This window comes from Zootoca vivipara, chromosome 4, assembly GCF_963506605.1.
Source record: "Zootoca vivipara chromosome 4, rZooViv1.1, whole genome shotgun sequence".
NCBI classification, from domain to species: Eukaryota; Metazoa; Chordata; class Lepidosauria; order Squamata; family Lacertidae; genus Zootoca; species Zootoca vivipara.
The window spans coordinates 21,342,793-21,356,374 of NC_083279.1; the positions used below are offsets into that span (position 1 = coordinate 21,342,793).

The following is a 13,582-nucleotide window of genomic DNA, read 5'->3' on the forward strand; positions in this document are numbered from 1 at the left end:
ACAGCTCTTTGACAGGGATCATTATGTGGTGATTAATGATAGCCAAGCCATAAATTGTAGAGTTGGAAGGGACCCTGAGGACCAGCTAGTTCTGTTCCCTGCAGTGCACGACTATGCAGCTGCCCCATATGGGGATCAAACCTGCAACCTTGGCATTATCAGCATGATGCTCTAACCAACTGATTTTAGATTTAATGGTATTTATAACCTACAACCATAAGAGAGCATTAAATAGTTAGCCACTTATTTAATGGTTTCATTCATTCATTCATTCCTAAATAGTGTTATCGGACACCCTAATCCCTGCCAAGCTGTGCATGGAATTCCAGGCCTCTTGGTCACCATCCAGGGTCTGTGAAGATGGGGTGGAACTGTTGTAGCTTTAAGAAACATGATCTATTCACATATTTACACCATGGCTGTCTCAAGAGGGACTTGTTCCCCACAGTCCAATGCATCTCTCCCAACCTGCCTTCAGCCAGCCTGCTCAAGGCTATACTCTTCCATTGGGAGTCACTGACACGTGGTTCTCTCCTCCTCCTCCCTCCTCCAGAGTAAATCCTCCATTCATCATATTGTGTGTTGGCTCCTGCGTTGATTCAGGTCCATTCTCGTCGGTCGAGTCTCGATCAGCAAAATACCTTTTGTGCACCTGGTAGACTAACAACATTGGCACAACATGTCAAAGGTAATAATAGACAGGATTGAAAGCATTTCAGTGTTTAACTGAACCTGGTGTGTCAAAGGAGAGCTGGGCTGTGATTCTGTACCCACTTACCCATGAGTAAGCCCCACTGAACTAAATGGGACTTCCTTCTGAGAAGATATAGCTAATAGTGCACTGTTGCTTGCCTGTTGTTGTTGTTGTTGTTGTTGTTGTTGTTAAGGCTAGCATTGCTTGCTAATGCTGAGGAGTGCTTAACAGCCAACCTCTCTTCCCAGGGATTGTAGCTCTGTGTCTGAGGTCTCCAAACAACTCTCAGCAGCCTTAGCAAACCACAGTTCCCAGGATTCTTTGGGGAAAGCCGTGGTTGTTTTAAGTGGCATGATACTGCTTTAAATGCATGGTGCAGATGAGTCATTAAGATGATACACTGCACACAATTTAAGGTCTCATTTGCACAATCCAGAGCATTGTAGACTGGAAGGGAAATGAACAATACTGGGTGTATGTGGCTGCTGTGTGGCTCAATAACCACCCCTGAGATATGAACAATAAATCATGAACACTAGCCTTCAGATGAAATTACAGCCAAGGGAGGCGGTGGAAGGCCTTGTTGAAGTCAACGCGCAAAACTCCAGTTTGAGTTTCCACGTAAGCCATGGTTTAGAGCAGTTTGTTAGCCTTTTATTTCTGTTTGCACTCTCCCTAGGTGGACCTGCAACAATGGCTTCTGATTCTGATTTGCTGGCTGATTTGCCAATTCAGACACTGCACCAAAGAGTTAAGCTTTAATATCCGTGTTTTAGCATGATGTTTGAGCTGAACCAGGTGACATATTCTGCTTATGTTGTTGGACAAGAGCAAAGGTTGCGACTGGATTGGCAGCCAAGTCCGCTCACCCCTTTTGGGGCAATCCTTTGTCTTGGATGGAGGGGAGGTTGTATTCTGCCCCTCCAAAGACTGGGGTATCCCGTTAAAGAGATCTGGGGAAATTATCATGTCCATGTGCCCAGGTGAGGCCAGGGCCGAAGGCACTCCCCCAAACAGCGGCCCCTGCGGGGGTGACCCTATTTGATGTAAGTCTTACAAACCCCCGTCTGGATTGACCTATGTGTCACTTCCGGGGGGCAGGCCAGAAGTATTTCAATTGCCCCATGCCCAAGCCAAACCTCTTTCATCTGTATTCAGTAAAGTTGTGGCCTGTTTTGATCCAAACCAGTCATATTGGCCTCTTATTGGGGAATGTGGAGTACAATGCCTAGACCTGCAAGGCAATTTACTTGTACAGTTTGCAACCGTGATGATGCATGGATTTGTTAATTCGTGGCTTACCTCCCAAAAACATCCCTGCAAGTATTAGCTGGAAAATACTGTAGATGAGTGGGAAAGTAAACATCAGCTCCAATTGTTCTGGGCTGAATGAGAGCTGTACTATGGTTGAAGCGAGCTGAGTATTCTGCATCCCCGTTTCCAGAGCTACAGTACGACACCTAAAAACGACATTATTAAAAAATCACACACAGACACAACCACCTTAGGAGACTTAGGGTGTTTTTACACCCCACCCTAAGATGTTACTGTGAACTCACCACATCTTGTTCACTCTCTCTTTATGGTGAATCTGCACAACGCCATCACCCAAACATTTTCATCTTTAATAATAATAATAATAATAATAATCATAAGTTTTTATCATTTATACCCCACCCATCTGGCTGGGTTTCCCCAGCCACTCTGGATGGCTTACAGCATATACAGAAATATAATCTCTCAATATACTTTATTCGACCGATAGTCAGAAACAAAAACATTTCTAGAAATATAATAAAACATCAAACGTTAAAAACTTCTTGATACATGGCTGCCTTCTCATGTCTTCTAAAAGTTATGTAGTTCTTTATCTCCTTGACATCTGATGGGACGGCGTTCCACAGGGAGAGTGCCACTACCAAGAAGGCCCTCTGCCTGCTTCCCTGTAACTTCGCTTCTTGTATATATACAAGAATCTCAACAGGTACAGATGCCTTTAGCACCGCCTTTATAAAAGGTTGGGGTTTTAACATAGGTTGTGCCCTATTGAGATAGTAAACTTATCAAAGCTTAGCATATATTGATTACAATCTTTGCGGTGAGCACTTCTTAATGGTTCCAGTGGTCTATTCCTTACATTAACATTTTAATTAGCACTAAAACAATTTCTCTTTAACGAAAGAGCAATTATATACTATAAAGTCATAAAGGTATAATATGTTTGGTTTATCTATTTTTTTTAAAAGCTTTTAAAAACAACTTAGCCATGTCACTACAACAACAACATCATGGTCTACTTGTGTTATAGATCCATAACTTTACAACATTATATTTTTTCATGAAAAAATATAGCTTGAAAAGCATTTCAAAGTTAATTAAAAGATCAATTAAGAAAAATAAACGAGGTCATAAAAGGGTACCTTCCACAAGGGTTATAATGAATGTGACCCAACTATGTCGCACACATTAGTGCTGACAGAACATAATGTGATGTACACATTGAAAAAGCACCGTGTTCCTGATAGTGTGGCAGCCAATTGCACTTCTGCTGAAAGGTTTTATTCCCATCTAGTGGTATATAAAATTTGTAAAATAAATAAAATAAATATAAATAAATATAAGCAATGATTGGGGAGGCTGGGAGCAGCTCTGAACTGGCAGTATCATCATCATCATCATCATCATCATCATCATCATCATCATCATGTTGTTTTTTTAAAAATAAAATGCTTAAATTTACCTAGGGCTATACAATAAATAAACACTTTAGAAATTGTCCTCGTGTTATATATTTAAACAATGAGCCTGGCTTGCCTGCATCGTTATTATGTTTATGGGCTACATGTTTTCATTAATCTGCACGTGGCCAGACCAAACCAGAGATTTCACACAGTGTACACTGAAAAAGGTGGTGCAAAAGTAGACATACTCAGTTTGCAATACACTAGGTCAATTTCTACTGCTGGACACCTCAGGATGCAATACTTTGGGTGCATATTGGGCAGTGAGACCCACTGAAATCAGTGGGGATCGATCCCAAGTTAGCACGCATAGGATTGCGCTCCCATTCGCTTAACTCCGTACCCAAGGGCTCAACGATACGACTAGAATAATAGGAAGGGTGGCAAAGTGAGCAAGGAAGGCATTGGATATTTCTCCAGTCATTCGACCAGGGGCAGCCAATCTGTATGCCTTCCTGAGATTGTTGGACTGCAACATGCAATATGCAACATCCCAGGATCCAGACCATGGACAATGCTTACTGGGAATTGTAATCTCATCAGCACTTGGAGAGCGCCATGTTAGCTCCCCCTGCGCTTGACCGAGGGCAAGATGGAAATAGTTTGAATGGTGGACGGTGGGTTCTTTAAGAATCCGTGTGAACTTCCCTGCTGAGCAACCTCACCTAAAATTGCTCACTTGCATTCTGAATGCACACCTTGAAATTGGCCCTGGGCGGCTTCACCTTGAGCTGATACAGAGTCAATTACACGATGCATGAATGTGTGACTAGTATCCTACTGCATCAATGTATTTTGTGTCAGTGTACATTGCAAAACAGGGAAAAAGACTGAGACGTTAAATTTGCAGATATAGCAGTAAGTGACCTTCCTGACTCTGCTGTGGAGTGCATCTTATATTGCCATTCCACACATGTACCTTGCGGCTGCTTGGACCTGTATGCATATTGAGGCCTTTAAAACAGGGTGCTGTCTGACCGTGCATGTATTTCAGTCCCCGATGTGCCTTCTCAACTTGACTAGCCTTTGCAAATCTCTGTTATACAGCACAAACTAATGGGACGTCCTTTGGGTAATGACCGAGGGACTTGCCGGTCACCTCTCTGTGTTGAAGCCATTAGTCAGCTCCCAGGAAATGAGAAGACAAATTTGCTTGTGCACAGCACCAGATAAATGGATGGGCACGGCTTGCGAAATGTTGCCGGAGTGGGGGTGCTGAGGAACAACTTTACAAAAGTATTTCTTATAGCTTTGTAGCTGCAGAAGAGCTGTGTGTCAGGAAATTGCTAAAAACGAGGTGTTCTGCAACATGTTTGGCGCGTTCCAAAACTTTTGTGGTGCATTTACAAGCATTACTCCAATGTGTGTGTATACATCAAGCCTGAAGGAAACAGAAGCTGTTCCATTCTTGTATTCCGGAGCCTTACCTGTGCCAGGACTGGCCAGCTATGCGAGCCAGAAAAAACCCCACTGAATAGCCAGCGAATGGGAAGATGGCTCCAATAATCCAGAGTGCAGGAGTGATGGTCCAGGAGCCCTGGTACAATATCCCTCCAACCACAGCTATGAGCACTATGAGAACTGCACCACCAATGGAACCAATCTGAGGGAGGAAAGAGAAGGTCAGTACACCTTGACATTTCTGGGTAGCTTTTGGATATGCATTTGGGAAATGTCACACCTTACCTTGAGTACGATTTTAGCTTTTGCGGGCCATCGATGCTTAAAAAATATTCCGAGCGAAGCGGGAATGACAAGTGCTACCAGTGAAATGCCTGGAAAGAGAATAGCACAGGTTGGGCACAGAACTCTTTGCTTGAGAAGGGTGAGGTCCGAACAATGTGATCTTTTGAAAAGGCAGGCTTGGGAAAGGGGTCAATATATAATAATAATATAACAATTTATTACTTATACCCTGCCCATCTGGCTGGGTTTCCCCAGCCACTCTGGGTGGCTTCCAACAAGAGATAAAAAAAATACATTAAAACATCAGTCATTAAAAACTTCCCTAAACAGGGCTGCCTTCAGATGTCTTCTAAACATCAGAAGGTCCCAGGTTTCAACCTGTCATCTTCATGTAGGGCTGAGAAATACTCCTTGCCTTAAACCCGGGAGAGTCACTGCCAATCTGTGTAGACAATACTGAGCTGCATGGAGCATAGGCTCCAACTCTATGGGGCTGGGGACACCTCAAACCCCGCCCCCCAAGTATGTGGCAATAGGGCTGAGCCCCACCAATCCTGAGGGGCTGGGCCTTGTTGTGGTCTCCTCCCGACATGCATGATGTGTCACACATGTGATGTCATGCACATGCGACAAGCCCCCCCCCCAATGTCAGGTGAAACTCTGTGTCTCTGGCATGGAGCAATGGTCGGATTCTGCCTAAGGCTCTTTATTTCTGTTCCCATGCTTTCTCACACATAGTTGTCCTTTCTGCCTTGAAGGATCAAATATTAATCAAATATCTCATTCAGGAAGCTCATGGCTGTGTAGGTGGGGATTTTCCTGTGGATGACAGAGCGAGGGATTGCCCTAACAGGGTCACCCAGGGATTGCCATGCCTGAGCCGGTGCCGCTGATCAAAGTCCTGACAACTACCTGCTGCACCATGCTGGCTCTGTGTTTGATAGCCCATAAAAAGTCACACGTTCACCCAGCTGGATAACAAAAATTCAGCTTTATTTCTCCCGTGGTTAATCGTTGTCATTCTGTGGCGTACCATTTCTTTTTTTTATGATGCTATGAAGCATTGATTTTTGCCTTTGGGATTCTACTTCTATAGTCGGCACTAGTTTAAAGCTCTCGTTGTGTGGCATTCTAGGGTTTTTGTTTTGTTTTGTTTCTCAGAAGAAGAAAAAATATAAGCAAATGGCTTCTTGCTTCTTGGAAGTAGGAGGCAGAGAGTAATACTGCTGTCCCATTATTGTGGCATGCACACAGCATGCCTTAGTAGTAGAATGGCATAGATCTGAAGGCAATTTTGGATCCCATGGCAACAAATGTTGACCAGAAAACTATACCCAAAGAATTGACTGGTTAGCTGAAATCAATATGTGAAATTGCTCCGTCCTTTTTGCCTCTTTAGTGTTGCTCAGTTGCAAGCATCTGCTAAAAACAAAAGCCACAACTGCTGGAATTCCCTTACTACAGCCTAGACTCTACACTGAGCAAACCTATAACCCATTGACGTCCACAAAGCCCTTTGCCTTCCCACTTTCTTCCTAGACCCTTTGAGGTTTCCTCCAGCCTCCCTTTCTCCTTTTCTTCATTTCCTTGTCTTCGTCACTCATTGTTTCTTACATTCTTGGTTTCCACGCTACTGACTACATTGTTCCTCTTCCTTTCAACACCTTATCACCTAACCAGCCATAAAAATCCTGTTCTCATTCTTATAATATACAGCCCACGCCTATCAAGTGCTGTGAAGTTTCTTCGGAGCTTTCTTAGCTGCATGCCTAAGCTGATTCTTTTCTGTCCTTATTTTTCCAAGTCTCTCTCTCTACTTACCCTTTCTTCATGCTCCCTCTTGGCTACTCTACATTCTTTGTGTCTAACGCTTTCCAATTCCATAGCACCCCTGCAGCCTAGAACCTGTTCCAAATATGCAATCTGAATCTGGGTGAGGTTTTAATTCCAGCCACACTAACATATTTCCCTCTCCTCACAGAAGCTGGACTGCAACCTGTTTAGTTTCCTTAGCAACTGAACATTCCATAACACACTGTCTTGGTTGATCAGTTTCACCAGAAGCTTTATCACCACATGTGCAGAACTATATAGATTGCCTGCTTTTTCCAGAACTTCGGCTAGGGCTGCATTATGATATCATGTTTGGTGCAGAACACATCTAAGTGAGCAATCTGAATTTGGTGGTAGCAATCTTCAGCACTCCACATCTGGCCTCGGTCCAGTATACCTGAAGGAGCGTCTCCTCCCCCATCGTTCTGCCTGGACACTGAGGTCCAGCGGTGAGGGTCTTCTGGCGGTTCCCTCACTACGAGAAGCCAAGTTACAGGGAACCAGGCAGAGAGCCTTCTCGGTAGGGCACCCACCCTGTGGAATGCCCTCCCACTAGAGGTCAAAGAGAATAACAACTACAAGACCTTTAGAAGGCATCTCAAGGCAGCCCTGTTCAGGGAAGCTTTTAATGTCTGATGGATTTCTGTATTTTGTTGGAAGCCGGCCAGATGGGCGGGGTATAAATAAATTATTATTATTATTATTATTATTATTATTATTATTATTATTATTATGCCTGTGTTACCAGCCTGTTTGGACTTCCTGCTAGCAGAAAACTGTGGACAGAGCTTGCACATTTATTTGTTTTTTGTACATGGTAACTTGACAGTCTGGGCATAATCTTTTGGTTTTAAGTATGTGAATAATATCACTGGCCACAAACTATACTAATGTTCCCATTGGCTACCAGCCTTTCTTCAGATCTGTTAAAGGGCCCAGAATACAATCTTTCCATCACAGTCTTATACAAAGGATTCTTGATATTAACATAGCTGTCTGTTTATAATAGAGAGAATTGTGTGACAAGTAAACTATCTTCCATGTTGTTTTGGAAACATATATTAGTTTGTTTTGTGTTTTCTTGGCACAATGGCTATTCCACGTTCGTCTAGTTAAAACATAAGTTTAATGTTTCTTTTCATGCTGATTTTTATCTTATCCCACATGAAATCTGGGAGCCCTTACAAATGCACCCCACATTTCACCCCATAATTGAAGTAAATTTTGTGGAGATCTTTGCACCTGTTGGAAATGTCAGGGTGCAACTCTGCTTTCACTGTAGGCTGCTTTACCTGCATGAGAAATGGAAGGCTGAGAGGAGCCTCCAGCTTCCTAGACTGTGCTCCTTGCACTGTCCTTTTGACAGCTTTCTACAGTGTTAGACTGATACCCTTAGGGTTGCTGACCTGACCCCACTTTCTCCTTCTCCTTGTGAGAAGAAGACATGTGTAGAGCTCTCTCCACCTAAGATGCAAGAGCAAGCACGGAGCAGTGCACCTCTGACTTAGTTAGACCGAACTAGGATAGTCCTATCAAACATTTGTTTGCTGCAATAAACATAGCTTTCTTATTTTCGTAAACTCCACATCTAAGTGTGATTATATCCATTCCCCCAGTAGAGATGCCACATTCAGTCCAGCTTCTACTGAGCATTTAAACTTCAAATGTTATCAGCACCATCGTTCCATTTCCACAAAGGATGTTGATTGATAATGTAGAGACATAGATACACATCCTCTCAAGAAACAATGTAAATTGTGACCACAATAACGCCACACCCCTTACTGAAAAACAGAAGCGTGTATTGATGCTGTCTTAACTGAACTTATAAGGGCGCCACTGGAAATGTAAGACACATCCTGGGTGAAAACCTGGGGCACTCTGGTCCTTATTGTGAGGGAACATCCTACATTGTGCCAGAGCAGACTGTGTAGCCTAGGAGGAAGCTACTGTGGGCTCAAAGAAGAGTGCACACCTGGAATGTTGGAATGGGAAATGATGAAGCAGCACACTCACCAACCTCAAATTCAGCACTACATGGTAGGTCAATGGTGCATTGGCATTGTAGACTCATGGTGGAATTCAATGTCATGCTACAGCTGTTGTTCCACCAGCCAAAGCATTTCTGCTTGCTGGGTGGAACATCTTGCCTTGTGTGCTGTTCTGGGGGTTCTCCCTATCGTGTTTTATGACTTCCTTGATGTTGTATGTGGGCTGGAACTGGTCTGTGACCGAAATAATAAAGTCATTCAGTCGTTCTCCTGACCAGATTTGGGGGAGAGGGGGCAAAAGTCCCCTTGCACAAATGGGACTCACTGTGCCGGCTTCCGCTAGCGCAATAACTCAGTTGCATGAAGCCCTGAAGATATATGATAAGAGGATGTTTGCTGTGGGAGAAGGTACAAATGTGACTTACCGATACTGTCGTAGGGGATTAAAAGGGAGCTGTAGTCTGTCCAAATTTTGGTATAAAGGAAGAGGCAAAGTGGCATCATTCCCATGGCCAGCAAAGTCGAACACGTTGTCATGCTGATGCTGCAAGAGAGTTGGTTGCAATTACTGTTCGTACCATTTAAGCTACAAATACTTTTTGCGTTGGTGAGTCCATGGCTTTTAAATGGAGGCTCAGCACAGACTTATGCTGCTTCTCATGGCTCTGGGGTGGGTGTTTTGGACTACAACGCCAACCAACTGTGTTCTGGCTGAGGCTCATGGGAGTTGTAGTCCAAAACATCTGGAGGTTGGTTTAAGGAGGTTGCTGGTCGAAAGCAGTTGGAGAAGGTCCTATTCTCTCCTCTTCCTTGTAAGACCCTTGGAAGAACGTCTATGCTACAGCAGGGTCATCTGAAAAGCACGGGAACCTTGAGATCTGCTTCTGGGTTGTTGGCACTATATTTGCTCAGTGGGGTTTGATGTCCCTTCAGTCTTGCGAGCACCGAGGAAGGAATGCTGTTTGATAGTATTAGGTGGGTAGTCATAAGATGATGCCAAGTTAGAATGTGAAGCCTTTGGTCCTGAGAAAATTAAATTCTTGGCTACAAAGAAAAGTCAAAACTGGTAAATGCCAAAATTGAAGTTTAAAGATGGTTGCCAAAAGTCTTTAAGCACACCTACCTGGGAATAAGACCCACTGAAAACAATAGAATTTACTTACGTGCAGAGATTATAGGATCACAGAAAATGTTTAAATATGGTATTATTTAAAAACAGGCCAATTCAGTCTTTTGCCAGATTGGGGTGGGGTGGGAGGGGGGGGAATAAGAAGGAATTTACTCCTGTTCTTCAATAATGTTGGAAATGGGTACAGATTTTTATTGCAAAATTTTTATTCCAGGGAAACTCCTTTGCCCTCGTGCAGAAAACACAAGGGATGTGTGGGAGACAAAAGACAAGTTCTAGCAACATGTTATTGCAGGTATAAATTTGTATGTTTCTCCATATGCATTCCATATGGAAAACATTTCTCCCTGGCAAGCCATCCGCTTGAAACAGCCCTTGTGGGTCTGAGGATCTCTGGCGTGGGATGAATATTTGCACCATATAGTGTTTCGTTTTGCTTTTAAACGTTCCTGTCTGAGCTCCGGAGTTTCAAAGGCAACTTGGTAGTCCAGCAGGTTTGAGACAAATGTGTGTATTAGGATAGGCCCCAATGCAGAAAAGAGTTATGCCACATGAGAGTAACAGCCCTCCCCATATATTCCAGCTTTCTTCAAATATTGAAAGGGCTGCCGTGCAGAAAAGATAGAGCAGGATTGCTCTCTGTTGCCACAGAGGGCAGGACTAGAATGCATGGGTGGCAATGGCCATGAAGCAGATTTCAACTAAACATTAGGAGAAATGTCCCAAGGATAGCAACTGTTCAGCAGTGGAACAGAAGCTCTCCTTCACTGAGGTATTTAAGCAAAGTCTAGTCAGCCTCTGTCACTCAGGGATGATAGTGGCTGATCAGCCTCTGCCGAAAGAGGCCTGCAATGCTGGTGTGAAATTGAGCCGGGGTGTGTGTGTCTCACTATATGACCTTCAAGGTCACTTCCTAATCTAAAGTTATTTGATTCAAAGCAGCCAGTCAGATGCTGCTGGAAGCTCTCAAGCAAGGTGTGGAGGTGATGGCCTTGATGGGATGGTTTGCCTCATGAAGGATATGCCTAGCATTTTAGGGTGGGGGGGGGGGAAGTTCTTTCAGAGCCAAGTTACTGAAGACACTGGGAGGCATGCCATGAGATCTTCTGCAACACCCCCCCCCCCGAAAAAAGCTCAAAGCAGTCTCAGGGGTTGCTGAATCAGATCAAGGCAGCAGTACTGGGGGAAAGAGTGACTTACCATCCCCCCCCGTGCCATTTAGATGGGAAAATGTGTGCTCCAAATGGCAGTAGGATCTATTGTTAATTGCTGCTACTGCTGCTACTATTGTAGTAGGTTCTCCTGTTATCTCAAAGTCAGGCTGAAGTCAAATGGAATGGCCACCAAGCACACTTCTCTATCTGCCTTTCTGCTCTAACTGTGACGTCAGTCAATAACTTTGCAGATGAGCCTGGCATTGCAGCCTGAGAAGATAATACCAACCCCAAAATATGTTTACCGATGGACTAGTATGCAATCGTTCAATAGCAACAGACACAATCCAGATAACCTTATTAGTAGCTCTATACATCCAGTAGCTTTGTATGGGTTTCTTTTCTCCCTTCTGGGAAGTTCAATGGAAGTTTGCTGTGTGGCATCAAGGTTTGCTGTTCTATGGAGCCAGGATGCATGCAAGTTCCAAGCAACTTTCTGGATCGCTTCACACAGCAATAAATTTTCAGTAATTAATGTATACAGAGTTGGCACTATAATTCAGGGAAGGATTTGAGTGAGATATCTTAGAGGCCGTTCCTGTTCCAGATAAGAACCCCTGACCATTAGGTCCAGTCGTGACCGACTCTGGGGTTGCGCGCTCATCTCGCATTATTGGCCGAGGGAGCCGGCGTATAGCTTCCAGGTCATGTGGCCAGCATGACAAAGCCGCTTCTGGCGAACCAGAGCAGCACATGGAAACGCCGTTTACCTTCCCGCTGTAGCGGTTCCTATTTATCTACTTGCATTTTGACGTGCTTTCGAACTGCTAGGTTGGCAGGAGCTGGGACCAAGCAACGGGAGCTCACCCCGTTGCAGGGATTCGAACCACCGACCTTCTGATCAGCAAGCCCTAGGCTCAGTGGTTTAACCACAGCGCCACCCAGGTATCTGAATAATAATAATAATAATAATAATAATAATAATAATAATTTATTCCATTACCTGACCTTCACCCTAACATCCCAGCATGGGTTAGAACAATGAAAACACAACATTAGCATTAAAACACATTACTATACAATATGAAGAGCAGTTTAAAAGAACTTAAACTTAACAAAATGAGGTGGATCCTAAACATATACATCTCAAGAGTAAAAATCCAAGGAGAACAGATGTATCTTCAGCATTCACCGAAAGTTATATAATGAAGGTGCCAGATGCACCTCTGTGGGAAGTTTGACAATTTAGGGGCTGCCACAGAGAATGCCATCTCCTGGCCTGCAACCTCCTGAGCTTCTGAGGGCAGTGGAATGACCAAAAGAACACTCACCACCAACATTAGCACCTGAGAGGGTCTGTAGGGAAGGAGGCAATTCCGCTGAAAGCCAATATCTCTTACCTTAGGTCCATGTCACCTTCTACCCAGTAGGCTAAAATATTGGAAGATGTTCCACCAGGACAGCACCCCATGATGATCACCACAACAGCTTGTATAGGAAGTATATTGAAGGCATACGACAGCACAAAACCAGTCAGAGGCATAATTCCAAACTGGCAGAGGAAGCCTATGGCTATGCCCCATGGCCTTCTAAGGTGTCCTAGAAATTTCTTCAGCTCCACGTTGCAGCCCATGGAGAACATCACCATTGCCAACAAGATTGTTAGGACGGTGCTTAAAATGGTGCTCAAAACTCTGTTGTAATCGTCAGTGGGCAGCGCACAGGATGTGCCATTGCAAATCGTGGCATTGGGAGAGCAATATGAAAAATTCGGAGTTGGTTGAGTTGTCAAAAAGTGAGAGGTCAAGATGCCCGCTGTGCTTGAAAGGTGGTCCTGCATTGTTACGGCAACGAAACACTCTGCCAACCTCTTAAACTCTGTATGGATGCTAGTAACTCAAAGCAGTTCATTTTTAAATGACGAGGGGCAATAAAGTGCTAAATAAACACTTGAACTTGGCCGCTGTCAAGGTTTAGAGCTGAGAACAACTGCTGAGTCATAACATTCCAGTTGTACAAATGAATATACGGACACTTTGAATCAATCATTTATCCCCAAATTTGACTTCACGCCAAATTTTAATTTTAATATTTAAACACAAGGGCCATCAGGAAGGAATAGCGAATATAGTGAAATGAGGATCACGAGGACTTCCTAAGGGCTTACTTCCTCATATTTATTTATTTGCCTTGCTTTGTTTTTCATTTAACTTAATGTGATATGCCACGCTTTAAAGCAGCTTCCCCCAGCCTAGTCCCCTCCAATTGTTGCAAGACTGCAATTCCAGTCATCTCCAGCCAGCATGGATTGGTGGGGCTTCTCACCCAACATCCAAAGGGCAAGTGTCCTCATG

At 43.9% G+C, this 13,582-nt stretch overlaps 1 protein-coding gene across 1 annotated transcript; it reads right to left on the reverse strand.

Annotated features, from left to right (window-relative positions):
* Positions 1-331: 331 nt before the first annotated feature.
* SLC10A2 (solute carrier family 10 member 2) lies at positions 332-13,068 on the reverse strand. Its single transcript, XM_035116235.2, has 6 exons — positions 12,629-13,068; positions 9,371-9,489; positions 5,122-5,210; positions 4,863-5,038; positions 1,997-2,154; positions 332-660 (listed from the first exon to the last, which is right to left on the reverse strand). The coding sequence occupies exons 1-6, from the start codon at positions 13,066-13,068 to the stop codon at positions 494-496; spliced, it is 1,149 nt and encodes a 382-aa protein (XP_034972126.1). The 3' UTR covers positions 332-493.
* Positions 13,069-13,582: the final 514 nt, after the last annotated feature.

Bases quoted from the DNA above. Each gene is read 5' to 3' on its own strand.
- SLC10A2 (XM_035116235.2), bottom strand. From the start codon at position 13,068: ATGCAGGACCACCTTTCAAGCACAGCGGGCATCTTGACCTCTCACTTT. The intron at 2,155-4,862 runs GTAAGGCTCCGG...TGTCGTTTTTAG, and splicing joins GCTGGCCAGTCCTGGCACAG to GTGTCGTACTGTAGCTCTGG. The intron at 661-1,996 runs GTAAGCCACGAA...CAATGTTGTTAG, and splicing joins TGCAGGGATGTTTTTGGGAG to TCTACCAGGTGCACAAAAGG.